Source organism: Dicentrarchus labrax, unplaced genomic scaffold, assembly GCF_905237075.1.
Source record: "Dicentrarchus labrax unplaced genomic scaffold, dlabrax2021, whole genome shotgun sequence".
NCBI lineage: Eukaryota > Metazoa > Chordata > Actinopteri > Moronidae > Dicentrarchus > Dicentrarchus labrax.
This window is the reverse complement of record NW_026136716.1, coordinates 15,591,388-15,605,449: the sequence shown is the minus strand read 5'-3', so window position 1 is coordinate 15,605,449 and position 14,062 is coordinate 15,591,388. Positions and strand designations below refer to the sequence as shown.

The window sequence follows — 14,062 nt, the reverse complement described above, 5'->3', positions numbered from 1 at the left end:
TGTCCCGCCGGGCAGAAGAGCTTTTCTCCTCTTCCTTTGTGTTTGAACCTTTTTCAGTCTGCTCTGTGGAACCGGGGACTCTGAAGAGAAACGTTTCTGTCTGCCACTTTCAGAGTTCACTCATGTCTGTGGGACTAGAAGCCGATTTATCCAGCGATGAGGTGTTTATGAGCCGGTTTCCCTTCCACCGCGCTTGTCGGGATGGAGATGTTGGCGCTTTGGTCTCACTGTCACAGCAGCTCTCAGACCAGCCTCATCTGACTGTTGAGGACTCCTGCCACGGTTGGACCCCCATACACTGGGCTGCTCACTACGGACAGGTAGGGATTAGGTTACTAACGTTAGCTAGATTAAGAGATTTAGCCACCAAGCGTTAGTCTTCATGAAGGGTAAAACTCACATTGGTCCTGCAGAAGTTGCATTATACCATAAAGTGCTTCATTTAACTGCAGTAAACCTGAATCACGGCTGCGTGACTTTTCAGCCCTAGTAACATGGAAATGGACAGAATTAACTAATGTTAGTGTGAACATTTTTCAAAAGGTTGATATTTCATGGAAATTAGTAAAGTCTGTCGGTCCAGAAGCTTCCGCCGAGTGTTGGAGGTTGGTATACAGTTATGTCTGATTGGTACTGTACAATAAAGTTGTATTGGTTGAAAAAAAATTTAATAAATAAAGTAGTGGGTTGCAGCATTTTTATTGGTTCCAGCGGAGCCAATAGCTATTCAGGCGCCAAAACAGCTCCAGGAAACAGGAAAACTTGTGATGATCTAACCATTGGCAGTATACATGGATCTAACCAGGGTTGGGAGGGTCATTTTCAAAGAATATACAATTATTAATTACCTGTTTGAAAATGTTGTCAGTAACCCAATCCAAGTATCACAATATTAAAATAACATAACTTGATTACTTTTTGTTACTTTTGGATTATCTCAACACCAAATATGCCAAAAAGACAAGATAAAAATGACTGAATATCTTCAAATGTGATGGCCACAAGTGTCTAGTAAACACACAATTTTAGCATAAAAAATCAGCTAAACCTGATCGTTAATTTCCAGAGCTTCAGTTTAACTCCTTTTATTGCGACACACAAACTTGCTGTACAGTCACTTGGTGTTTAGCTTCCTGTTTTACTACCTGCTTGCTTTGACCCCTGGATGCCACATAACCCCCCCTTTGGTTGTCCTCTGACTGCCTACCTGATAATTACATACACAATACCACAATCTTATTATTAACCATATTACCTGATATTCTAATGGAGTTGTGGGAGATTTCTTACAATAAAAGTGAATCGGTGCACATCATAATGCTCCCATCAGTAGTCTGATAGTAATGGTTCACTTGATTCTTTGTTGACCAACGGATGTATTCAGTTGACTCATTATTTGCCTGTGTTCTGTGTTTCCATGCAAAAAGCTGGAGTGTGTGGTGCGCCTGGTGCAAATGGGTTGTGAGGTGAACGCGGTGACAAGCCGCTTCAATCAGACGCCAACACACACTGCAGCATTTGGAGGACATCCTCAATGTGTGTTGTGGCTGACTCAGGCTGGAGCTGACGTCAACAAACAGGTCAGTCTTCCAACACCATCCATCCGCAAGTGTATATTTGTATATCTAAATCTATTATTAAGAATCTAGGACAAGGGTATTGAATATCTCATAAACAAGTGAATGGATCAACACTAGTCTAGTATAGAAAAATAAGATAATAAATCTTGACAGGTGGTTAACTATGTCTATAGGATTATAGCTCTAACTTTATTACTAGGTATGTAACAATACACCAACTGATGATTCGATACCTACGCTCACAAAAATAAATAAAAATGTCTAAGATACATCTGCAGTAAGCCTAGTCAGTGTGGTTGCTTTGGAACGATATTAGCGCTTCCCATTGTGAGTTTTGGTAAGGTGGTGAAAGTCTCACGCATCCTGCTGTAAACCTAAATTTCCTCAGTCACCATTGTCTTTTCTAAATGCGAACATGTTTCTTCCATGCTGGTTACAAGTAATCTATGTATTTTTGTATTTCAATAAACTCTAAAATACCATGTTAGTGGCTAATATAACTCCTATCCTGGACAAAGTCTATTTGTAATTGTAATGTTTTGATTGAGTCTGTCAGGTCAAATAAACTAAATGTGGAAGTGAAAAATATTTTTTCAATATACCTAGAGAGAGAGAGAGTACACTTAGCATTCCAATAAGTCTATCATGTACTTGCAGTACTCCCATGCTTCACATGTTCAAATATACAATGTTGTGTTTGTAATATCTTTCATTATTACCTGTACTGTGTCTTCAGGATTTTGTAGGTGAGGCTCCAGTCCACAAGGCAGCTCGGTCAGGTAGCTTGGACTGTATCCAGGTCCTGTTGATAGCAGGTGCTAAACCCCAGTAAGTATCCTGCAGTCTGACCTCTGTGCAGCAACACATCAGCTCTGCCATGCCGAGTGTGAAGCACAGCAGCAGCTACACATCTCTTAGTTTACTTAGGCCAAATCCACTCACCAGGTTTGGTAATAATGATCACAGCTCCCGACTCTGTATGTTCTGCATAGTTTAATCAGAAAAGTAAAGATGACATTAAAGATATCCTGCATAAACAACAACCCTGATTTGGACACCAGTCCTACTGTATGCATTCCTTTAAATGGTTACATATTTGCAAACGTTGTAGTGTTAGTGTATTTTCTGTTGTCATTACATCTCAGTGCTTTGCTAATGTGACATCAGCTGTTTGGGAGGGAACAGGCCACACTGGTTTACTTTGAGCAATATAGTAAGCATTCTTCATAATGATGTAGGTTATTTTACCAAACCATTAAACATGCTGATGGTTGAAGATTCACGTCTAGCTTTTCCATCACTGCCCCAGTTCCACAGTCTCTCCTTGAGCTGAGAGGAGATTTGGGGATTTGGAGCAGTGATGGACACTTGCAAACTAGGGAGAGTCTCTATCTTTAAATACTCTCAGAGATACTAAATGTCTCCCTTATCTAATGATATAGAATTGAGCCACTTTCATTTTATACTCTGGAAAACCCCATTCTATAATTGTGTACTAAAATGACGTCATCTTAAAACAAATCAAAAAGCATTTTTGGGTTCATGTCACTTATTTCCTAAACAAATCAATTTGTTCAATCAAGTGGTATTTCCTTGAATTGAAGTACAGCGATGTGATCTGCCTTAAGGCTCAAACACACTGTGAGATTTTGGGCTGTCCCAGTCAAAAGTTGACAATCATGAGAGAAAAGTTGTGAAATTATCAATCCAAAATGGTCACCCTAGATCTCACTGTTAGATGCAACCAAAAGACATTTGCCTGCATCAAAATTTTGACTGAGACCAGGATCTCCAAAAAGTCTTAAAACATCGAAAAACCAATTTAAACTTAAATATGATTATGACAGGTCTTAAAAAATTAGTGAAGTTATTTAAAGCTAAGGTAACTTGTATAAAGTCGTATGGTCCACTGTCCAGTATGGATAGGTCTTAAATTGCGCTCATGAGGGTCTTAAAAAATATTAATTTTAACCTGTTGAACTGAGTTGTTTAAATTTTAAAACACAGTTTTCTTGTGACATGATTTGCATCACATTAGCGTTTTCATGTTAGTTTTGTAGAGACCTTTGTCCATAGAGAAACGTCTGAACAACATAAAAATCTCTTTACCCTATTTTCAGTTGGCAAACAACAAAATTTCTTCACATCCAAACTCTTTTAAGGAGTGGGTCAGACAACTGGATGACCATTCATTATTTCAGTTTTTAGTTGTGACGTTGCCTGACAAAATCTAATTAAATACAGGTCTATGACAACAGCTGTGCTGTGTCATCCATGTTAAAAATACGTGATCATAGACAAAGTTAGTGTCTTGGTTGCAATTCAATATATTTAGATATATATAGATAGAGATACTGTAAGCAAGGGGATATATTGCGATTTTAAAATTAGGTTGAACAGTCAGTCTGGTCAAAGCTTGTTTTTTTGATGCAGTTTGATAAATGATGGGAGTTGATGATACGTCTCTCCTTTTATATTTTATCCATAATAGCCTACAGCAAACATTCTTCACACATTGTGACATGCCTCAAAATAGAGATTGTGTAGTCTGATGAAGATTTCATTAGAGCAATCTGACACAGGGTGACATGACATGATCCTGTGAGTGTAAATGGGCCTTCATTCTGTCTTGCTTCAAGCTACTGACTCTCATTTCTAGACAAAACTGCACACTGAGAACAGGTGGAATTATCTCACCCCACTGACAGACCTTATTAAATCTGATACTAAAGGACTTGACAATGAGTTTTTTGTAGTGTACGAAAAAATATAATCCACCAGGATTTGAAGTGTATAAATATTCCAGATGTTTCATTGGCCATTCTCTTCCAAACCAGCTGATTTACAGTAGATGTAAAGTAATGTTATTTGAGTGTGTTGCATTTTCTTAAGTAGCTTTGCAGGTAAAATGAATGTTGACATTATGCAAAAGCAGAAAAGCTCATGTGTTTTTATTTATGTGTGACAAATATGGAAATGTATTGAATTTATGTAAATTCAAAATCGATCTATGGCATCTATAATTGTATATAAAAAGACAGAGGGTGAGAATCAGATCAATTCTGTTTCTGATGACTTTGAATAGCTATTTATTTTGGAAAGTATTAAAATGAAAAAACAGTGGAGTTATCAAAAACACTATGTTGCTACTGATAAGTGGAAAGATTTTGGATTTCACTCTGATTTCTCTTGAAAAACGGATTCCGTCTTATCTCAGTGCTCTGTTTAAGAATGAAATATTGATGCATTTCGGACCTTTTTTTGTAATTGAAAGAAAAATGTAATTTGTAAAAGTAAGGTATTAAAGGAGAAATGTGTAATTCTTGGCCACATGCTCTAAAAACAAAGGGGACAGAATTTCACCTCATCCCGCCTTCGATGCAATGACACTATTCAAGATTGTTTACAGTTAGACACATGTAATTAACACTGCAATTTCCCTTAATGTATAGCTTTCCAAGCTCTCCATAACTACAGTGGGTACGGAAAGTATTCAGACCCCTTTAAATATTTCACTCTTTGTTTCATTGCAGCCATTTGCTAAAATCAAAAAAGTTTATTTTATTTCTCATTAATGTACACTCAGCACCCCATCTTGACAGAAAAAAACAGAAATGTAGAAATTTTTGCAAATTTATTAAAAAAGAAAAACTGAAATATCACATGGTCATAAGTATTCAGACCCTTTGCTCAGTATTGAGTAGAAGCACCCTTTTGAGCTACTACAGCCATGAGTCTTCTTCGGAATGATGCAACAAGTTTTTCACACCTGGATTTGGGGATCCTCTGCCATTCTTCCTTACAGATCCTCTCCAGTTCTGAAAGGTTGGATGGTGAACGTTGGTGGACAGCCATTTTCAGATCTCTCCAGAGATGCTCAATTGGGTTTAGGTCAGGGCTCTGGTTGGGCCAGTCAAGAATGGTCACAGAGTTGTTCCGAAGCCACTCCTTTGTTATTTTAGCTGTGTGCTTAGGGTTATTGTCTTGTTGGAAGGTGAACCTTCGGCCCAGTCTGAGGTCCTGAGCACTCTGGAAGAGGTTTTCTTCCAGGATATCTCTGTTCTTGGCCGCATTCATCTTTCCTTCAGTTGCAACCATTCGTCCTGTCCCTGCAGCTGAAAAACATCCCCATAGCCTGATGCTGCCACCACCATGTTTCACTGTTGGGATTGTATTGGGCAGGTGATGAGCAGTGCCTGGTTTTCTCCACACATACCGCTTAGAATTAACGCCAAAAAGTTCAATCTTGGTCTCATCAGACCAGAGAATCTTATTTCTCATAGTCTGGGAGTCCTTCATGTGTTTTTTGGCAAACTCTATGCGGGCTTTCATATGTCTTGCACTGAGGAGAGGCTTCCGTCGGGCCACTCTGCAATAAAGCCCCGACTGGTGCAGGGCTGCAGTGATAGTTGACTTTGTGGAACTTTCTCCCATCTCCCTACTGCATCTCTGGAGCTCAGCCACAGTGATCTTTGGGTTCTTCTTTACCTCTCTCACCAAGGCTCTTCTCCCACGATTGCTCAGTTTGGCTGGACGGCCAGGTCTAGGAAGAGTTCTGGTCGTCCCAAACTTCTTCCATTTAAGGATTATGGAGGCCACTGTGCTCTTAGGAACCTTGAGTGCTGCAGAAATTCTTTTGTAACCTTGGCCAGATCTGTGCCTTGCCACAATTCTGTCTCTGAGCTCCTTGGGCAGTTCCTTTGACCTCATGATTCTCATTTGCTCTGACATGCACTGTGAGCTGTAAGGTCTTATATAGACAGGTGTGTGCCTTTCCTAATCAAGTCCAATCAGTTTAATTAAACACAGCTAGACTCCAATGAAGGAGCAGGACCATCTCAAGGAGGATCAGAAGAAATGGACAGCATGTGAGTTAAATATGAGTGTCACAGCAAAGGGTCTGAATACTTATGACCATGTGATATTTCAGTTTTTCTTTTTTAATAAATTTGCAAAAATTTCTACATTTCTGTTTTTTTCTGTCAAGATGGGGTGCTGAGTGTACATTAATGAGAAATAAAATGAACTTTTTTGATTTTAGCAAATGGCTTCAATGAAACAAAGAGTGAAAATTTTAAAGGGGTCTGAATACTTTCCATACCCACTGTACACCATGATGGTGATTTGTAAAAGGTCTGAATTCATACTTTGTTATGTCTGTCCACAAGACTACAAGCAAACTAAATTTAAACGCTTGTTTTCTAAACAGAGTTTGGCTCGATCAGGGCTACGTTAATGTAGTTCAAAGTAAAATAACACTGATAGCTGGAATCAAGTAACAGACACATTTTCAGCACTTGCCAGGTAGTACCTATTTCTACACTATGTTCAAACTCAGCCGTTGTGTTGAAACTGAAAATCGGTGGGGGCCTACTTTTTTCGCTACACAGAAAATTCTGTTGATGTTAGTTCCTTTTTAACATTCATGAATCATAATTCTGGCCATATATTACACATTGCTCCTTCAAAAAAAACATAATTTGGTATTGTACAAATACGGTAACATTCCCTAAGAGACTAAGAGACCAGGTGGTGCTGAATTAGAAATTGAATTAAATTTAAATTAAAAATTTACATAAGTTACTCTGCTGTCTCCTCTTTTTAGCATAAACATTTTTTTCAATACAATTTCTATCAGACCCAACTTCAAGAGAAATCAAATGAGTTGTTAATATGTGTCAGTAAATAGGCATCATGAGCTTTTCAGCCTCAGGGAGTTTCATAGTCCGCAACAGCCTAATTACTTGTAATTTGTTTGATTGTTTCTAACATGTTACACTTTGAACTTATTATTTCGATTTGCTTTTGGATCATATGCTATATTATGTTAAAAAAGGATAACCATGAGACAAACACCCTGCCCGTTCTGATGTTTTACAGCTATTGAATTTGAACACGATTTTCTTGAGTAATCCCAGAAAGAGGGAGCAGTCCAAATAGGCACTGCAGAGTCTACCACATGTGCATCAGCGAGCATCTTACAGTTGTTCAAACTGGCGAGGTATTTCCTGCAGTGATTGGTTTCAATGCTAAGAAAGCACTGTTGATGATAGTTATGTCTAGACCTGCATGCTTAGCTTCCTACTAACTGTTTTTAGACACTGTGCTAACAAAGTGAGCTTGGTGGACACACCTCAGGAGTCAGTGGAGAAATCACAGGAAGCTCAGTCCCAGCTGGAAGATTATTGTGCAATAGTGGAGGGAAAGGAGCATAATGTATGTCCAGAAGTGAATAAAGTTAAATGCTTGACTAAAACTAAATATCATGATTTGACTGACCTTCATGGTTGTTCATACAGGGTTTCTACACAGGCCTGCACAGTCTGAAAAGTGTTGTATCATCAGTTTCTGCTTTAAGACTATCACGTGCTGATGAGTGATGGCACTGTTTGAGACCATCCATTAAAACATTCAAACATACTGTATGGAAAGTGAGAAAAAAATCCACCTACTAGCTTTTTCTGAGCTTTCCTCTGCATCTCAGTCTTCATCAGCGAGTGGAGCTGGCTCACGTGTTATTTTGTATTGACAGTAGAGCTTAAATCGATTCATTCGAATTTGCGTTTGAAAACGATGCAAAATAAACTTAATCTTAAAATCGAGGTTTAAACTTAAAATGTTGTAATGCTGAGATATACAGCTCAGGGTTCCCATGCATTCCTGGAAAACCTGGAAATTAAAGGACTAGTTTTCCAGTCATGGAAATTGATTGAAAGGATCACATGTCCTGAAAATAATCTATGTTGTTCTGGAAATTTCTAAATTGGAAAACTGTAGTCAATTCAGAAAATGGAAGAATCGGCCTATAAATGCTAAACATTTATGGCGGACTACCGTTAATGAGCAAGTGCTGTCCTGTATTGTCAAGAAAAACTCCTAGAAAATGTTCTGTAAAACAGTTTCTTAAAAAGAGTGGGAACCCTGACAGTTGCTAAGGAGTCTTAATTCACTCAAGTCACTTATCTGTACAAAACATGTAGAATCATTTTCCCATAATATCCCATATAAGAAGAAGAGTAAGATAAGTGATAAGACGGTACAAATGATCGATTTTAAAGGGCATTACAGAACAGTATATATATATATATATATATATATATATATAGAGAGAGAGAGAGAGATATTTAAACAGTCCACAGTGCCCAGGAGGTGAACTGGCACCTCTCCAGCAACCAGTCCACACTAAATACTGTGGGCCATGCTGGCCTTGAACCAGTCACCCCCCAGTTCCCAAAATAAGTCCCTACGGGCTGAACTACTGCCTCCTACTGGAGGCTGGCTATAGGAATAATTAAAAGGGTCCTGCCTGAGGAGCTCAGGCATCAGCTAGACTCATAAGGCAGAAGTTAATCTATAATGCAGGGAGGAGCAAGGCATGCAGGACTAAAAAGTAATTAGTAAAAATTTTAAATTAATTCAAAACTTAACTTATGGCCAGTGTAATGTTGCAAGAAAGGAGGATAGGTCTTGTCTCTTAGTGTGTAGTGTGGAGCGTATATCGTGTGATGACATCTGAGCCATTGCCCTGAACTAACTATTCACTGTTAAAGACCACCACATGCTGTTGAAAGCTCAGAAAAGCTGGTAATCTGACTTTAAATTGAGATTCTTTCTTTCAACACCAGACAAGACAAATTGCCATACTTAGTAGAAGATGATGAAGATCTGTTCTTGCTTTTATTTATTTTCTACAGTGAAACAAATTCAGTGGGGGTAATAAAAAAGTTTTGAACTAACAGTGTAGTGTAACAGTCTTGTCTGGCCAACATTAGCTTGTCACAGATGTATCATAGCAGCATGTATGCCAGCTGATAAAATTAGAATTAGAGGCTGACCAGTGTATCAGTTTATATCGATTTACATTTATTTGACGTGTAGTGGATGCCCCAAATGGAGGCAGCAGGCTTTATGACCCATACTGCAGAGAGCCATCAGGGGGCGATCAAGATGTGACTTCACTTTTAGAGAGCTGTCATGTCGTCCATCTTTATATATGTTGATGGATATTACAGAAAAATGTATATTGGCTGATACATTGATATCACATTGTTTTAACTTATATATACATATTGATATCGGTATTCTCTTGGTCAGTCAAGCTCAGATGCCAAATGTGCCATTAAAAACTTGTCGGCCTGCATTAGAATAAAACTTTGTTGCTCCTTCTTATTTTGTCTAGTATTGAGGGAGATTAATAATTTCTTCTTTCTAAATTTGATTTTTTCAGGGCCTGGGTAGAAGACATGTTATTTTATGTATTTGAGGTAGAGATAGAATTACCCAACAGGACTGTTCTTTAAACTGCAAATTAATCTGAAATATTCTTTAGTGTTCATGTTTTGTACTACAAAGGATAGATCTGTGGTTAGCTTTGAATCTGTTTTTTGCCCTTTTTAATTGTACCAGCTCACTTGTAAAATTGTATTCATTTAGCTGAATGTGTTGCAGGGGAGATGTTAGAGATGAGACAGGAAGCAGTTTATCTTACTGTGTCCTCTTCTTGTTCAGTTTAAGGAATGCCAGTGGGCAGACTGCAGCAGACCTGGCCCTCGCTCACGGCTTCCATGACTGTTTCTGCCTCATCTCTAAAACCCAGAAGCACCTGCTGCAGCTCAGCGGACTCCATGTGAACGGAGTGCAGAATAGAAACAGTGCCCCGTGTGGTCAGGAGCTGCTCAGCAGAAAGAGACTGCAGACTGCCATGGACACTGGTCACATGAAGAAAGCCAGGAGAGCTGATAGTAAGACATTTGTTGAGTCCCAGCTCTTCAATATAAAAAAAAATATATTTTATTTATTAGTTGAAATGTGTCAAGACACGCAGAGACAGTAGAACAAGAAAATGTAAAACAGCACGCATGACATAAACCATGAAGTGCTCTCAACAGTATCAATGCAAAAACAAAAAGAAAACAATGTCATTTTTCAAATTTGTAACAAGAGACCTTTTGTAAATGTCCTTTTATGCCAGATGCGCTTATAATAGGTAGGTTTATAAATCCTGCAGTTGGTTCTGAAAGAGCCAAATAGTTTTACTATAACTGAGGACTGAGTTGTATGTCAGCACACTTTCTACCAAACACCAGTTTAACCTCACAACTTTTTTTTGTGGTCATACAGTATGGAACCCCTGTCTGTTCTGAAATACAGCCATTAAAGGACCAGTTTGTAGGATTTAGAGGCATCTGGCAGTGAAGTTTCAGATTGCAACCATTGCCTGCGGCAGAATGTCACCATGGGTGGGACTCTTCAATTATCAAGCATATACATTGGATTGATTTCAAAAATTTGTATGTAGAGCTGGGAGATAAATCCATGAAATTGAATAATTATGAAAACAAACAATGAAAAAAGATCAAGATTTAAATGTTGTAATGTAAATATTGTTCTATCTAGAGCCAGTGTTTGGTTTGTCCATTCTGGGCTACTGTAGAAACATGGCTGTTTTAACATGGCGGACTCTGTAGAAGAGGACCCCCTCTCTCTGTAAATAAAAAACGCTCATACTAAGGTCACAAAAACGCAACTATTCTTATTTTCAGGCGATTATACACTAATGAAAACACATCTATGAATATTGTGCTAGATTTCTGCCAAAACATTCTAAATATTAAACTCACACACATTCTCAGAAACTAACTAAATATGCCAATCACAACGGATTTTAAAAATATTTAAATAGTATTTACTTGGTATTTATTTGATAAAAACCTACGTAATGTAATCAGCTCTAACCACTTGACTAGATTTAAACTCATAAAAACAAACCCGACTCAAGATATGGACTATGAATTTAGTATGTTATATCCATGAAGCTTTCTTCTTCTACTGCAGATGTGGTGCAGATGCAAAGCAGTGGAGGTGAGGAGCTGGAGAGCATGAACATGGAGTCTGCACAGGAGCTCAGCTCAGGTGGGACTGAGAGTTCTTTTGCTGGTAAAACAGATTAGAGATCACAGAGTAGTTCTTAAAAGAGCTGCTTATGAAGAGGTTAACTTTCAAAGTTTGTTTTTAAAAAGCAGATGACACCAAAGCCATCACCAACGGCCACCATCACACACTGCCTTATGCTGACCAGGACGACCTTGAGCCACCCAAAAGCCGCTCCTCAACGTCCTCCCCTCCAGCCAATCAGCAAGCAGCAGCGGCTGCTCAGCACTCGTTAACTGACATGTGTGGTTCACTGCATCTGACGGGCAGCCCCAGCAGTTACGTGTCCCACCGGCCGACCTGGTGGGGGCTGATGGGAGCAGACTGTGGGGACTTCCTGCATTACGGACACTACCATGGCTTTGGAGACACGGCAGAAGAACTGAGCGACAGTAGCCGCCTGGACTACAGCAACAGCATCCAGGCTGAGCACAGATACAAGCAGGCTGTGGCCAGCACCATCCACCTGTACCACGGCTCATAAAGACAGAGGGTTAGCCTATTAGGGAAGGATTACTCTGCTATGCTTTCTCTTAACTTGCATTAAACAACATTCTGACATTTGGAAAAATAATCATCTGCTGCCAATCCCTGAGTCATTACTACAGATATCCAGGACACATTTAATCTAGTTTGATTACATATTTCTACTTTCATTGGGTAGGGTTAAGATAAATGCTGTGGGCACAGGGCAGGTAGGATTCTGTAGGCGTTATGTAAGTGTTGAGGAGCAAGGGGGAGTGGTGTATGAGCAGAGAAAAAGAAAAAGAGAGTGATAAGAGCAGAGTAATTGACAAAGGAGGGAGCAAAAGAGAAATAAGTATATGAGGGGAGGAAATGGAAAGGGAAAAAAATATCTCACGTCCAGCTTTTTTTTTTTAATCTTCTTAGTGTCTTTAGTCTTTTCCTTTCCTTTTTTTAAATCATTTCTCTCTCTCTCTCTCTCATTAGGCTATCTCTCTATCATTTACCCCCCCCACTGAACAGCTCCCAGACACAATGGGAGAGAGTCTGTTCATGTGGAGAAAGATTCGTATTTTTAGGGACCGAGCACTAACAAGTGCAAGGACCCTATTGTTCCTCTAGGAATTATTATTATACCTCTGGGACTTCGACCGCATATTTGGCCCCCGCAACATGCTCAAAATGGCATGAAAATTTGCACAAAAATCAAACATAGCAAAAATACCGATATGACATTGTCCCCGTGCACGGGCGCCGCCAAACGTCTAAGCCACGCCCCCCAGAATCAGCCCCCAAGACACGTAAGGTCCACATGTACGAAGATTGCTACGCATGTGTATCATGATAAAAGAAGCAGAAAAGCCTCTTGGACCCATGCCCCAAATCCCACAGGAAGTCTGCAATTTTAATTTTTAATTTTCATCATTTTGTGGTCATTTTGACTTTTTGGGCTTGTATTTGAACGAACTCCTCCTAGGGAATTTATTGGATCTGCTTCAAAATTGTACAGTCAAAACATGGTGCTGAATGAACGCTGTTCAATTTGCAACTGTACGTTGAAGGGCGTGTCCGTGGCGTGCCGTCAAAGTTGGCCATTTTTTTAGGCCGTGGTCATTTTCGGTGAATTTTCGCCTTGCATTTGAACGAACTCGTCCTAGGGAATTTCTGGGATCTGCTTCAAAATTGGTCAGTACAGTCACAAAATGGTGCTGAATGAACGCTGTTCATTTTTTCACTGTACGTTGAAGGGTGTGTCCGTGGCGTGCCGTCAAAGTTGGCCATTTTGAACGAATGTCACACTGTGATGACATTTTTGGCATTTCAGGGCTTCTATTTTAACCAACTCCTCCTACAGGTTTTATTGGATCTACTTCAAAATTGGTCAGTGCAGTCAAAACATGGTGCTGAATGAACACTGTTCATTTTTTGACTGTACATTGAAGGGCGTGTCCATGGCGTGCCGTCAAAGTTGGCCATTTTGAAGTCTGTGATCTTGTATTTGAACAAACAAACCCCTAGGGAATTTATCAGATCTGCTTCAAAACTTTACAGTACTCTTGAATAATGTTGCTGATTACAAGTTGTGCTATTTATGACTGTACGTTGAAGGGTGTGTCCGTGGCGTGCCGTCAAAGTTGGCCATTTTGAACGAATGTCACACTGTGATGTCATTTTTGGCATTTCAGGGCCTCTATTTTAACTAACTCCTCCTACAGGTTCTATTGGATCTACTTCAAAATTGGTCAGTGCAGTCAGTTTTTTTTGTCCAACATTGTGCCCGTGGCGTGGCGTCCCGTGGCATCCAATTTCAAACCTTCGCCATGAAAGAGGGATTCGTCATAACTTCTGCGTACATGATCCGACTGCAACGAAACTTCACGTCGGATAAGAGTCCCGCCCTGAACACGTCTATGTGATAATATTCAGTAAAAGTGAGAGCGCCACCTAGTGGTGAAAGGAAATTTTTTTATACTTCCATGTTCTACTCCTAGTAGGATGATCAGATCAAGCTGAAATCTAGTCAGAAAATGGAAAACATGTTCTTGATGGTATTTCTTGATTGTGGTTAGTTTTTGTTACAGGGCATG

General features: G+C 39.4%; 1 protein-coding gene across 2 annotated transcripts; it reads left to right on the top strand.

The window, feature by feature from the left end:
• The first annotated feature begins 22 nt into the window (after nucleotides 1-22).
• Nucleotides 23-12,084, top strand: LOC127378453 (ankyrin repeat domain-containing protein 10). 2 transcript variants are annotated; one of them, XM_051427293.1, is made up of 6 exons: nucleotides 23-320; nucleotides 1,428-1,580; nucleotides 2,317-2,408; nucleotides 10,089-10,321; nucleotides 11,415-11,492; nucleotides 11,600-12,084. In XM_051427293.1, exons 1-6 carry the CDS (start codon nucleotides 123-125, stop codon nucleotides 11,992-11,994), a joined length of 1,149 nt encoding a protein of 382 aa, XP_051283253.1. In that variant the 5' UTR covers nucleotides 23-122; the 3' UTR covers nucleotides 11,995-12,084. The 2 variants fall into 2 exon arrangements, with proteins under 2 accessions (XP_051283253.1, XP_051283254.1); XM_051427294.1 differs by having other exon boundaries at nucleotides 26-320; nucleotides 11,603-12,084.
• The last annotated feature ends 1,978 nt before the right edge of the window (nucleotides 12,085-14,062 follow it).